This window comes from Berghia stephanieae, chromosome 1, assembly GCF_034508935.2.
Source record: "Berghia stephanieae isolate SIO BIC M18660-M18661 chromosome 1, UCSD_Bste_1.3, whole genome shotgun sequence".
Lineage (NCBI taxonomy): Eukaryota > Metazoa > Mollusca > Gastropoda > Nudibranchia > Aeolidiidae > Berghia > Berghia stephanieae.
In genome coordinates, this window is record NC_088360.1 from 99,656,480 (window position 1) to 99,669,677 (window position 13,198).

Genomic DNA, 13,198 nt, shown 5'->3' on the forward strand with positions numbered 1-13,198 from the left:
ATGATGATGATGATGATGATGATGATGATGATGATGATGATGATGATGATAATAATAATAATAATAATAATAATAATAATAATAATGATGGTGATGATAATAATTAATAATAATAATAATAATAATAATAATAATAATAATATAATAATAATAATAATAATAATAATAATAATAATAATAATAATAATAATAATAATAATAATGATGATGATGATGATGATGATGATGATGATGATGATGATGATAATAATAATAATAATAATAATAATAATAATAAAAATAATAATATTAATAATGATGATGATAATAATAATAATAATAATAATAATAATAATAATAATAATAATAATAATAATAATAATAATAATAATAATAATAATAATAATAATAATAATAATAATAATAATAATAATAATAATAATAATAATATAATAATAATAATAATATTAATGATAATAATGATAATAATATAATGATAATAATAATAATAATAATAATAATAATAATAATAATAATGATAATAATAATAACAATAATAATAATAATAATAATAATAATAATAATAATAATAATAATAATAATAATAATAATAATAATAATAATAATAACAATATTATAATAATAACATAATACTTAACATGTAGAACGAGACTGTTAGGCTGTTAGCGGTCAGGTAGTCATTTTACACCTGAGTACGGTGAGAGAATATTATGCGTAAAGAGCCTTTTTCCAAGGACTCAGCAATATGACATCAGATCGGGAATCGAACGTAGCAACTTTCAATCCGAAGGCGATGTCATGCGACAAGATCACACGTAGTCACTGTGCATTTTCTTAACTGAAAACCAATGGATCAGGACGGCGCCATGATAGATAGAAGATACTGTTTTAAAAAACAAGTCTTCTTCAAGTTCATGCCTATCTCATTCTCTGAAGGCTTCTTGAATTGAAGGTCCTGGGTTCGAGCTCTGCTCGGCGTATAGTTGAGTCCTTGGAGAAGGCTCTTAAATCACATTCTCCCACCGTACTCATGTGTAAAATGAATACCTGGCCGTTAACAGCGTTGTCTCTGTCCGGAAAAATTGTAATATCGCCAAACAGGAGTCATGTCCCGTCCTACATGTGAAATGTTGCTGGTGACCAGGGACACATTGTAAAGCGCTTTGAGCATGTTTAGTGGATATTGCGCTATATAAAAGCTCATTTAAAAAAATATCTCAACAAATCCCTGCCTCGAGCTGATACTGACAGTCCACCTGGAAACTATCCTATAAAGTCGTTCAGCTGTGTCAACAACCTTCTTCGTTTCCTTCCTCTAGAACGTTTACCTAGGATTGTTCCGCTCACTTCCACAAACTCGTACTTCCCTTTCGCATGATGTGTCCGAAGAGACTCAGTTGCCTCTCTGTTACTGTTTGTAAGCGTTTTATGGCCCTTGCAACACATTAAGGTCATATCAGCGCCAGTAAAAAGGAAGAAAATGGGACACTGTCAAAAAAAAAAGTTCTAAAATTTCAATCAAAGCACCTAAGAAAAAGCAAGACTAAGAGGAATTAGTTCGAATAGGGAACAGATGTAGATTCCAAGAACACACCATCCGTGTACTTAGATTGAGATCACCTAAATATCTCTGCCTGACACAAGCACGGGTCCCCCTCTAGGAGAAAGACAATCAAATGTTTACAAATTATAAATCTAAAACGAAACTAACACAGTACCTAATAGATGATTTACAAGACAAATTAATATAATCTCCCAAAACAAACATACATTTGACTGGTCCCTCCAAGCAAGGGTATCCGGCCAGTGTCGGGATAAAATCAAGTAATCTCATTCCAAGACAAAGACAGAAAGTATGTTTGAAAACAGATATAGGGGGATAGAAGACAGAGTGAGTACATCCCTAACCACGTCGGGAGGTCAATAACCTTATCCAGCCTCTCTGTTACGATCAATCTAACAGATAATAAAACAGCTGGTTAGAAATACCAAGGATGATCACGATGAAAGTGCGAATTGTGTTCCCTTGATTATGAATCAACGCCATCTGTAAAGGGCAGCATCGAAGCTCATCTCCAGTACCCCATGAGATTGGGGGTTCTAGTAATAATTGATTTCAATTCCCTGGAGATAACGTATGCATGGAGATACATTAACACATCAAACACCGACTGTCACCTGCTTGGCGTCATTCTTTTTCGTATCGTATCGTATAAGAACTAATCGACTTTAAACCCCTTTGAAGCTATGTGGTCTGTGGCATGACACCCGCTTTCGGATCGGAAGGTCCTGGGTTCGAGCCTCGCTCGGCGCATAGTTGATCCTTAGAAAAGGCTCTTACTCACATTCTCTCACCGTACTCAGGTGTAAAACGAGTACCGATCCGTTAACAACATTATTTCTGTAGGAACAAAAATGGTAATATCTCCTAACAGGCATCATATCCTGTTCTGCATGTTACGTGTTACTGTTGGTCAGGGACCCTTTGTAAAGCGCTTTTGAGTTTAGAAGATGATGCTCTATATAATAGCTCAAGCTTTTTTTAAAATGCTCTTTGTAACTCTAAAGTATTGATAACATTTTTTTCAAAATTATAAAAATAATATTCATTGTAAATTTGCCAATACTCGGTACTTATCGCTAGGCTATGCATTCTTTTTACAATGATTGGTTATAGATGTTAACGATTTGACATGAAGGATTATCAATGTGGCCGGATTGTAATGTCTGTCAAATTTATTCTTAGTAAAACCAGATGCGTCGCGTGTCAGAGAGAAAACAAATAACCTTGAACTGTTACATCTTTTTAAGAAGGATAATAGTTACGCTTTGTAATATTGTTGCTATTATACGCTATGATTAAATCGGGTTTTCCAAATATCAAAAGGTTTAACCCTTTTCTTACCAGCCATTTTCAGAATTTTCCACAAAATTTCACACCCACCCAACACAATAATAGTTTTTTCTTACTCAAATAAAAGCAGCAAATACATTCTATGCATAATATTAATCAGCAAAATAAACCTTACAACAACACAGTGTCACATTTTTATATAGCTATAATAAAACATTTTTCTTTAAATTGTGTGATTTAGAAAAGAAATCTGAATGATAAAAGTGCTAGTTGGATCGTAACGAATGTGACGATTTTCCAATGGGTGGTAAGGAGAGGGTTAATACTCTAAGATTCTTGAACTCTTCCGTTTGGAATTTCGAAAACCTACATTTCAAACATTGATCCGGCCTTGGGGAGCGCCGCATTTGGAATGATTACGCACGAAAATTGAAACACAAAAGTCCAATGTACAACTCCCGCTACAAATTTCGCGTTGTTTCTGATTAATAAACTTTGCTTTGATCAGTGTTAGCGAGATGATAGTCATCAATTTATTATTTTTTAAATATTTTAAGTAAAACGATCAACGATGTTTACAGGTGTGTATATAAATTTCTCGAACGCCTCTCTTTGGTTAACTTATTATTGGAAGAACGAGAGACGCATGCGCACAACCAACATGATGTTCTCTCTCTAAAGACTTTTCCGCCGGTGACGTCACAGACTATGGGTGACGACCAATCAAGGGACGCTACTCTTCCAATAATCTCATTCTCTATAATGACTTTGGGTTTTCCCCATAACTAAAATAATAAATGCAATTAATATTACTTTGTACCTATTACTGAATAATAAGTGTAATAATTATTGAGAAATGGCTAACAAACGGCCTTGTGCTAAATACAAACCGTTAAAAGAATCGAAATGTAACCTCTAATTGGTATTACAATAAATAGAAAAATATACAGTAAACAGTAAATGCTAGTTTTGTTTCTGTCTACCAAGGCCACAGAATACAATGGAATACATTTACATTTCTACACATTTATGCAATATTTATATAATATCATCACACATGCCATTCCAGTTGTTAATTATATTATTACATTATGCATAGACATAATATTAATGATACATAAAAGAATAATGATGGAGTTGAATTATTCATCAACAGAAATGATTCATAACTACAGCTACTTGTCACTCAAACACCAGCTTTATCAATGAAAAGAGGATATATATATATATATATATATATATATATATATATATATATATATTATATATATATATATATATATATATATACATATATATATATAAATATAAATAAATATATATATATATATACATATATATATAAATATAAATAAATATATATATATATATATATATATATATATATATATATATATATATATACCTTTCTGTCTTTCTCGCTCTTTCTCTCTGTATCCCCCGCCCCCTCCTGCCCCTCCTCCAATAGGTCAAAATATAGAACCATATTTCCATGTCATTCAATAACAGTCGCCTGCCTGTTCAGTGTGTTTTTGTTCTAACATTTTACAATATCCATCACTGCCCGTGTCCAGGTACGAATTTAAACCCGGGTAGATTAAAGTAATAATTATATGTATAATGTGCCTTACTCAAGGACACAACGTAGTATCAGGATTTTCCAACCATTCGACCACTGATCTCTATTAAGATTGTTTGACTTTTGTGACAACATGAGACACCGTATCGTTGAGCCAAAATGCCCACACCATACCCCCACATAAAAATATATTCAGGCGATTTGTCATAAATTATAGGAAGCGTACATGTAATCGAGCCTCGCTCGGCCCATAGTTGAGTCCTTGGAAAAGACTCTTTACTGACATTCTCTTACCGTACTCAGGTGTAAAATGAGTGCCTGGTCGTTTACAGCGTTGTCTCTGTCCGAAAAAAAATGTTCTTATTACCCTTATAATATTAGATAGTACCGAACAAGTTATTCAATATTGAAAATCCTTATTCGATAGACTACTCGATACCTCTCAGTATTGATTACGGCTCACCACTAGTAATCTATCGCCTCAATATGGGGGTGTGTCTTTTTTACGAAACCCGCCGAAACCCGCCGAAACCCAGTCCCAGGTTCACTCCCCAATGGTGTACACTTCCCTGAGTCTCAGGTTCACTCCCCACTGCTACCTACTTCCCATAACTTTGTCGGGTTTTGTCGGGTTTCGTCGGGTTTCGGCAGGTTTCGGCGAGTTCGGCAGGTTTCGTAAAAAAGACACACCGCAATATGGTATTATGTCGAAGTGGATCCGGTACTGAGAAATCAATGAGTTAAAATGAATGCCGTTGTTGAGGAGACTGAGTTTGTCTTTGTAAATTTAAAAGCGTGTTTTTTCTACATGACAGTAATTTGCATTAAATTTCACGTTTTCTCAATCCGCTATATTCCGAGAAATTACCGTTTTGAGACCATGTGGTCTTGTGGTAAGGCACTAGCTTTCTTTCTGACCGGAAGGTCCAGGGTTTGAGTCCCGCTCTGAGTGAGTGGCGCATAGTTGGGTCATTAGAAAAAGCTCTTTACTCAACTCACATTCTCTCTCCGAACTCATGTGTAAAATGAGTAGATACAAGGTCATTGACATCAACGGAAAAACAATTGTATTATCGTCTGACATGGTTTATGTCTCGTTCTGCATGTTAAATTTTGCAATTGGTCAAGGGCCCCTAGTAAAGCGCTTTGAGTGTATAATAGTGTATAATACGCTATATACATGACAATGAATGAGACGGTAATTAACCCTCTCCTTACCAAAATCGATATAACCAACATTTTTCTTATTCAAATTTCTTTTATACATCATAAAATGTAAAGAAGGTGTTGTAGAGCATGTTTTTCTAAAGAAGTAATCTATGGCAAGGACTCTACCGCTATTGTGTTTAAGTGATAAAAAATATATTTTTATGTTAGTTTCCTGTGAAGTTTTGGGCAAAATCGTGAAAATGGCTAGTAGGAGAGAGTAAAGTAAAATCTATTAAAATCTATTCTTCTAATCGTTGCAGGACTACTCGATGACCATGTACTTGAGACAGACATGGGTTGACGACAGGCTGAAATACGATCCGTTCAACGTGACAGTCTACGGCCTTCAGAAACTGGACCGGAAGCGGAATGGCGGCCAAGGTCACGATCACGATTTTGAAGACAAGAACAGCACGTTTCAGATGTCCCATTTCCATCTCTACAAACGGGGGAAAGCCAGAGTCAAGGAAGGGAAGCTGGAACTGGACGTCCACGCTATGAACAGGGTAAGAATAATATACAAATGTTACCTTCGTCTCAATTAATTATTGTATTAGAGAGGTTCAGCTATTCTATTTAAAGCTATGCAGTATAATGGTATGACACTCGCCTTCGAATTGGAAGTTCCTTGGTTCGCGTCCCTGTCTGAGCGGCGCATAGATGAGTCATTGCAAATGGCTCTTGACTCAGATTCTCTCACCGTACTTCTGTGTAAAAAAATAAAGAAATTTAGTTTAAAGAAATTTAAATTGCAGCGCCGCAAAGTGAGCTAACACGAGATGAGCGAGGTGACTTTCTCAAGGCCACACAACGAGGCGGATTTTCGAACTCGGTACCTCAGCTGTGTTTCTCCATTGGTTGAATTCGGTTTCCTTGATAATTTTGGTGTTGATTCTATCTAAAATCTGCTAAAACTTAAGATTTGAAACCTCTGCTTAGAATAAAAATTCTTCATCATGGCAACACTCAACAGAAGAAACGAACTAACATCCTCGTGCAGACATAGAACCGACACCTTTTATGTAATTACGAACCTCCATAAACACGAATCTAGAAAAATACGAACAACACAACAATCTACTTTTACTTCCAATTCTTGATGATAGCTAACGCTTGAAACAATATTGTAGAAGATCATAATTAATTATACTTGAAATGTTTTATAAATAGCTCCTTTTATCAAAATGTTGAGCACTATTATTTCACGGTTTTTGTTTTTAAAATATATATATATATATATATATATATATATATATATATATATATATATATATATATATATATATCGTTTTATTAATATTAACGTAGGAAACCTGGGTTGGGTGTTATGATCTCCCAGGGTGAGCAGTGAATCACTTGCTGTGTCTTCTATCTCCCTGAATCTGTTTCCCGAGTCTTTGTCTTGGTATGGAAATACTTGGGTTTTTTCCTGGCAGTAGCTGGAGTCCTTAGCTGAGAGAGAAACAGTCAATAAATGCATAGTATTCGTTTTGGGAGAATATATTTTTTCCTCTTAAATCATCTCTTTATTATGAACAGTAAATGTATTTATTTTGAATATTTGTTTTGTAGGAGTGTATTATTCCTGGTGGGATTATGTGCTTGAGTCTGGATGGACATTAAAATTGATCTAAATGGCGCTGATATAACCTAAATGTGTTGCAAGCGCCGTAAAACCCTTAAAAACAAACAAACAAACATAAAATTGATTTAAAACAAATCGCGTTGATAGTATGCTCGTAGGAATCTACTTTTGTTCTTTGTTTGAATCAGAACCCTTTATCTAACATTTTCCAAGGTGCTTTGATTGTAATTTAGATATATTTTTTTTGTTACTATCCCATTTTCTTCGTTTTCACTGGCGCTGAAATGACCTTAAAGTGTCGGAGGCGCCGTAACACCCCTAAATACAAATATAAAAAAAGGAGGAAACAACAATTAGTAGGAAGAAAATGCTAACAACGATCGTTTCTGGTCTAAAATTCTATCTCAGCTAACAGCAAATAAAAATCAAACAAGAAACGGATGCAAAAATATGTCACGGCTAAATTGATGCTGTGCGTTTATCCAAAATACTCACAACATACATCAGCCGGATAATAACGTACAAACATACAGATCTAGATATGTGTAATATGAACGTTTGTAGTCTGATTGATAGAATATAGTGAGAATTACTGGTAAAATGCCTGGCTAAAAACAATACCAAAGAGCTGGGTGACGTCAATTTCGTTCCTTCTATTCTGCTTAGAGTATAGATCTATTTGAGATTATACCTTTGTCTAAAGTATGATCCTAAATTCAGCCTCAAAGGAGAAAAGCCAATAGACGTCTAGGTCTATCTTTAAAAGATAAACTTTTAATGAATTGTTTGCGTTCATTTTAAAGTTCAACAACCAAGCATGATGAACCGTTGAAAATTGTGCACCTAAGAAAGAAGAAGTCAATATAACCTCGAATTTGTTAGTGTTGTCACACTCTTCAAATTCAGCTGTTTTTAGCCAAGCCAAGCAATTTAAACGATATTTCACAGACAAGCAGGTGCTTGAGTTTAATTTCTAAAAAATGCATATAGAGCTACTTTACTCCACTGCAAAAACTCTCACCTTGAGTTTTGAAGTGTGCATGTCTAAAGTTCGGAATCATTTCTTTGTTTAATCTCCACAGTTTATTGTTTGTTTTTTTTGTTTTTTTTTTCTCGTATGGATTTTAAATTATCTATATAAACTTAGGCAACACAACTTCCCCCACACAAAACGAAAATAATGGCATAGATCCATATTTAAGGAAAATCCATAACTTTTGTAAAAATGTAAACAACAAAAAGCCTAGCCATTTGGATTTTAAATTAGGCAAATGTGTTTGCACCGATTTTTTAAAACACAGAATTGTCAGATTGGCATTTATCAAATTCCAAAAACTTGTGCTCTTTTTGGGTCTGACGTTTTTGGTATTCTACAGTTAATCTTTCCCATTTAATAGACAAATACACATAGTATCTTCGTTTTTTTAAACCTTGAAAGTTTCAGGACAACGTCATTGAAAAAAAAATATAAAGATGAATTTGTATTTTATATGCATCTCAGAAAATAAGCAAAAAGGTAGCGGCCCCAAAACATTAAAATTAAGCGATTTTCAAACTAAAATTTGGCATTTTTAAACCACTTCTTTGGCATTTAATTCAAAATCAGTCTGGCAACCTTGTTTTCTTACCTGCAGCTCCACATGCTAATGCCAATGTTGTGTTTACCTTTGGAATATTTAATTACCGGTGCTGAGGTTATAATGAGTCTCGAGAGGCTGTGACATGCGCAGTTGTCAATATATCGGTGAATGGACAAATGTGATCTTTTCTAACAAAAAGGTGTTATTTCCCGTTGAACCAGATTCTTTTTGCGGCGATCTGGTTTAGTGGTATGACACTCGCTTTCGGATCGGAGAGTCCTGGGTTAAAGCCTCGCTCGGCGCATAGTCGAGTCCTTGGAAAAGGCTCTTTACTCACATTCTGTACTCAGGTGTAAAATGAGTACCTGATCGTTAACAGCGTTGTCCCTGTAGGAAAAAAATGGAATATCGCCAAACAGGCGTCACGTCTAGTCCTAAATGCTGTTGGCTAGAGTCCCCCTGTGAAGCGCTTTTAAAACGATGAGATGACATTGCGCTATATAAAAACTCATTTTTAAAATTTATAAATATTTTTATTTTAATTGAGCAATTATATAGGGCAATACCCAATAGACCTTCTAAAAGCAAGTCTCTAGCCAACGTCAACATTTGACGAGACATGACGCATTTTAGGGGATATTACGGGTTTTCTTCGGATAGGCACAATGCGATTAACGGCAGGTACTCATTTTGCACCTGAGTAAGGTAAGAGAATAAATGAGAGTAAAGAGCTTTTTTTCAAGGACTCATTTATGCGCCGCTCAGAGCAGGACTTGAACCTAGGAACTTCCAGTCCGAAGACGAATGTTATACTACTAGACTAGCAGCAACTACTGGGGGCAGCGTGGCTCAGTGATACGGTTTTGCTTCTTACCCGAAAGCTACCGAGTTCAATCACCCGCCGCTGCGTTGTGTGGCCTTGAGCAAGTCACCTCACCCTAGCTCACTTTGCGGCGCTGCGCTGCGGCTGACGCCTGGATTATTCCAGTCTTCCTTTGGAATAGACCCCAAAGACAAATTTCCCCTTGGGGATGAATAAAGGGAATTTTAATTTTATTTAGCGTATCACAACGCTATTGCCTCGGGTTGAACTGTGTTCTGTAAAAGGATTTTATAGTCAAAATGACCAGAAATTTAAGATCTTAGTTTTTGTCTCTTCAAGGACAGTAATATCATGGTGACTCAGTTATTATAGTACTCGCTTCAGACGCAAAAGGACCGAGATCGATCCACGGGAAATATTTTTTTTCGGACCCCTCTGTCCACCCAACGTGATATGGTAGCTGGGTCTATTAGATCTGGCGGAAAGTACTTTTCTATCGATGACCGTCCAGTCCAAAGGAAAAAGACAATTGCTATTGTCCTTTCAAGGCTATAGAAACCGACTCTATGGATCTAATGGTTTTGTATGATAGCCCCGATATATAAATATATATATAAATGGATTCACTCACTTATATGGCCGAAGCACATGTTTCTGTGGTTTTCATCCACGTCGGCAGTCGGCATATTGTGTCCGTAGAATGATTTTATTCCATTTGGGATCAATGTTGATATTCTTGCATCCTTACTTCCGTTATGTTGTTGATTTAGCGTTCATAAGTAGCCTACCCACATACTCATAAGTATATATATATATATATATATATATATATATATATATAATATATATATATATATATATATATACGATTATCACAATTTTGACAATTTTATACTATAATATCAATTTTCAGCATCTAGACCAACCCGACATATTACCGAATTGAGATGGTGGGTCTCAAATGAGCAGCCTAATTTTTTTTAAAGAAAAAAATAACTCTTTTATTTTTATGACAGGAATGAATAAAATGATGCCAAAAATATTAACAGAATAATAAATTCCTGAAGTTAAGTAGATAGTTTAAATTATTTAAATTACGTGCGTTAATGAGTCATTAGGTTATGTGACATGCGCAGTAATCAATATAAATAGATGAATGGGTAAATAAGCACAGTTTAAATAATTTCCCTTAAAAAATACGCAACTCTTATATTTTTAGGAAATGAACTAATAAAGTGATACATAGATGAATAATAATAATGGTGATGGCGACGATGATGATGATGGTGATGATGATGATGATGATGATGATGATGATGATGATGATGATGATGATGGGGATGATGATGATGATAATAACAATAATGATAATAATAATAATAATAATAATAATAATAATAATAATAATAATAATAATAATAATAATAATAATAATAATAATGATAATAATAATAATAATAATGGTAATAACAATAATAATAATGATAATGGTAATGATGATGATGATGATGATGATGATGATGATGATGATGATGATGATGATGATGATGATGATAATGATGATGATGATGATGATGATGATAATAATAATGGTGATGATAGATGATGATGATGATGATGATGATGATGATGATGATGATGATGATGATGATGATGATGATGATGATGATGATGATGATGATGATGATGTGATGAATGTGATGATGATGATGATGATGATGTGATGATGATGATGATGAATGATGATGAGTGATGATGAGTGATGATGATGATGAATGATGATGATGATGATGAAATGATGATGATGATGATAATAATAATAATAATAATAATCACAATAATAATAAAAGAGCAGTAGATAGAAGGAATTTGACGTCACTCGGGTTATTTATACTTCCGGATGGCAATGTTGGACCTTCTACTTCTAAGCCAAGCACACGATATAATCTCTAGTAAAATCAATAACTTAAATATAATCAACTGAAGCAACTATGCAGTGTCTGAGTTGAATTACGGGCGATAATGAATTATTAAAGTCTGTGACATGGGCATTTATCAATGCGGCTATGTGGTCTAGTGGTATGACACTCGCTTTCGGATCGGAAGGTCCTGGGTTCGAGCCTCGCGCTCGGCGCATAGTTGAGTCCTTGGAAAAGGATCTTTACTCACATTCTCTCACCTTACTCGGGTGTAAAATGAGTACCTGGCCGTTAACAGCGTTGTCTTTGTCCGAAAAATTGTAATATCGCCTCACAGGCGTCATGTCCCGTCCTACATGTTAAATGTTGCTGTTGACCAGGGACCCCTTGTAAAGCGCTTTGAGCACGTTTAGTAGATATTGCCTTATATAAAAGCTCAATTTTCTAAATTTTTTAAATCAATGATATAAAAGATGAAATTTTATATATGATATATTTACAGATCTGTCTATTACTATGCTCAGTGCGCTTCAAAACGTTTCATTTTGTTCTCCCAGAACTTTTGAAAGTTTGGCTAGATTGCTCGTCCTCCAAATATCGATAGATTGGAATGACGTCTTGTTCGAATTCCAGATTTGAAAGTCAATGAATAACCAAATATTTCATAATATATTCTTTCAGAGTGCGGCCGAAATTTTAAAAAATCCATTATTCTCCTAATGCAATACACGCACTAACTTGCACCCCAAAAAACACACTGTTTTATGAGGAAAATCAAAATAAAGAAAAATTCTTTGTTATTTTTTTTTTTTTTTTTTAGCTATCCATGTTTATGAGTAATTCTCATTAAACTGTATTAACCAGACTATAAACGCCCAAAATTATACATAGATTTGTGTTGGTCCGTTATATTTCCGGATGGCAATGTTGTGAGTTTCTTAGCCAAGCGCACACTATCTATAGACATTTTCTCGGATCTCTATTGGTGAAAATAATGTTGAGAGGCATTTATAGATAGTGTGCGTTGACTAAGAGGCTCACAACATTGCCATCCGGTAGTATAACGGACCAACACAAAAAACTGTGTGTAACCATGAAATTTTATAGTCTGGTTCTTACAGTTTAATGAGAATTACTCATAAATGTGGATGGCTAAAAACAATAACAAAGACATGAGTGATGGCGTCATCTTCGTTCTATGTATATATATTTGTAACATTGTTTAACGACAAGTTAATGACCGCTATGATTCATAAGTATGAAATTAACAGTTGGTTATCGTACACAAACATTGACAAACAACCAAGGATAATGATGGATATAACCGTGGATAATGATGGATACAACCATAGATAATGATGGATAAATGGCCTTGCCAGGCATAATGTGAGAAGGGAAACAGCGGAATAATGAGAATGAAATGTGAAAAAAACTGTCATAATTACACAGGTGATAGCAATGATGATGTAGATGAGAATCAACATAATATCAACAATAATGATGCAGATGCAGCATTATAATAATGATGATAATAATAATAACAATAACAATATTAATAATAATAATAGTGATAATGATAATAATAATAATAATAATAATAATAATAATAATAATAATGATAATAATAATAATAATAATAATAGTGATAA

The 13,198-nt window shown here is 34.2% G+C and overlaps 1 protein-coding gene across 7 annotated transcripts in view; it reads left to right on the forward strand.

The window, feature by feature from the left end:
- Positions 1-13,198, forward strand: part of LOC144962533 (glycine receptor subunit alpha-2-like) — a 213,304-nt gene that overhangs the window by 167,719 nt on the left and 32,387 nt on the right. For all 7 annotated transcript variants that reach the window (XM_078895547.1, XM_078895545.1, XM_078895543.1 and 4 more), the window contains exon 4: positions 5,903-6,148. In XM_078895547.1, the coding sequence (XP_078751673.1) occupies positions 5,903-6,148 (246 nt within the window). The remainder of the gene's footprint in view (positions 1-5,902; positions 6,149-13,198) is intronic.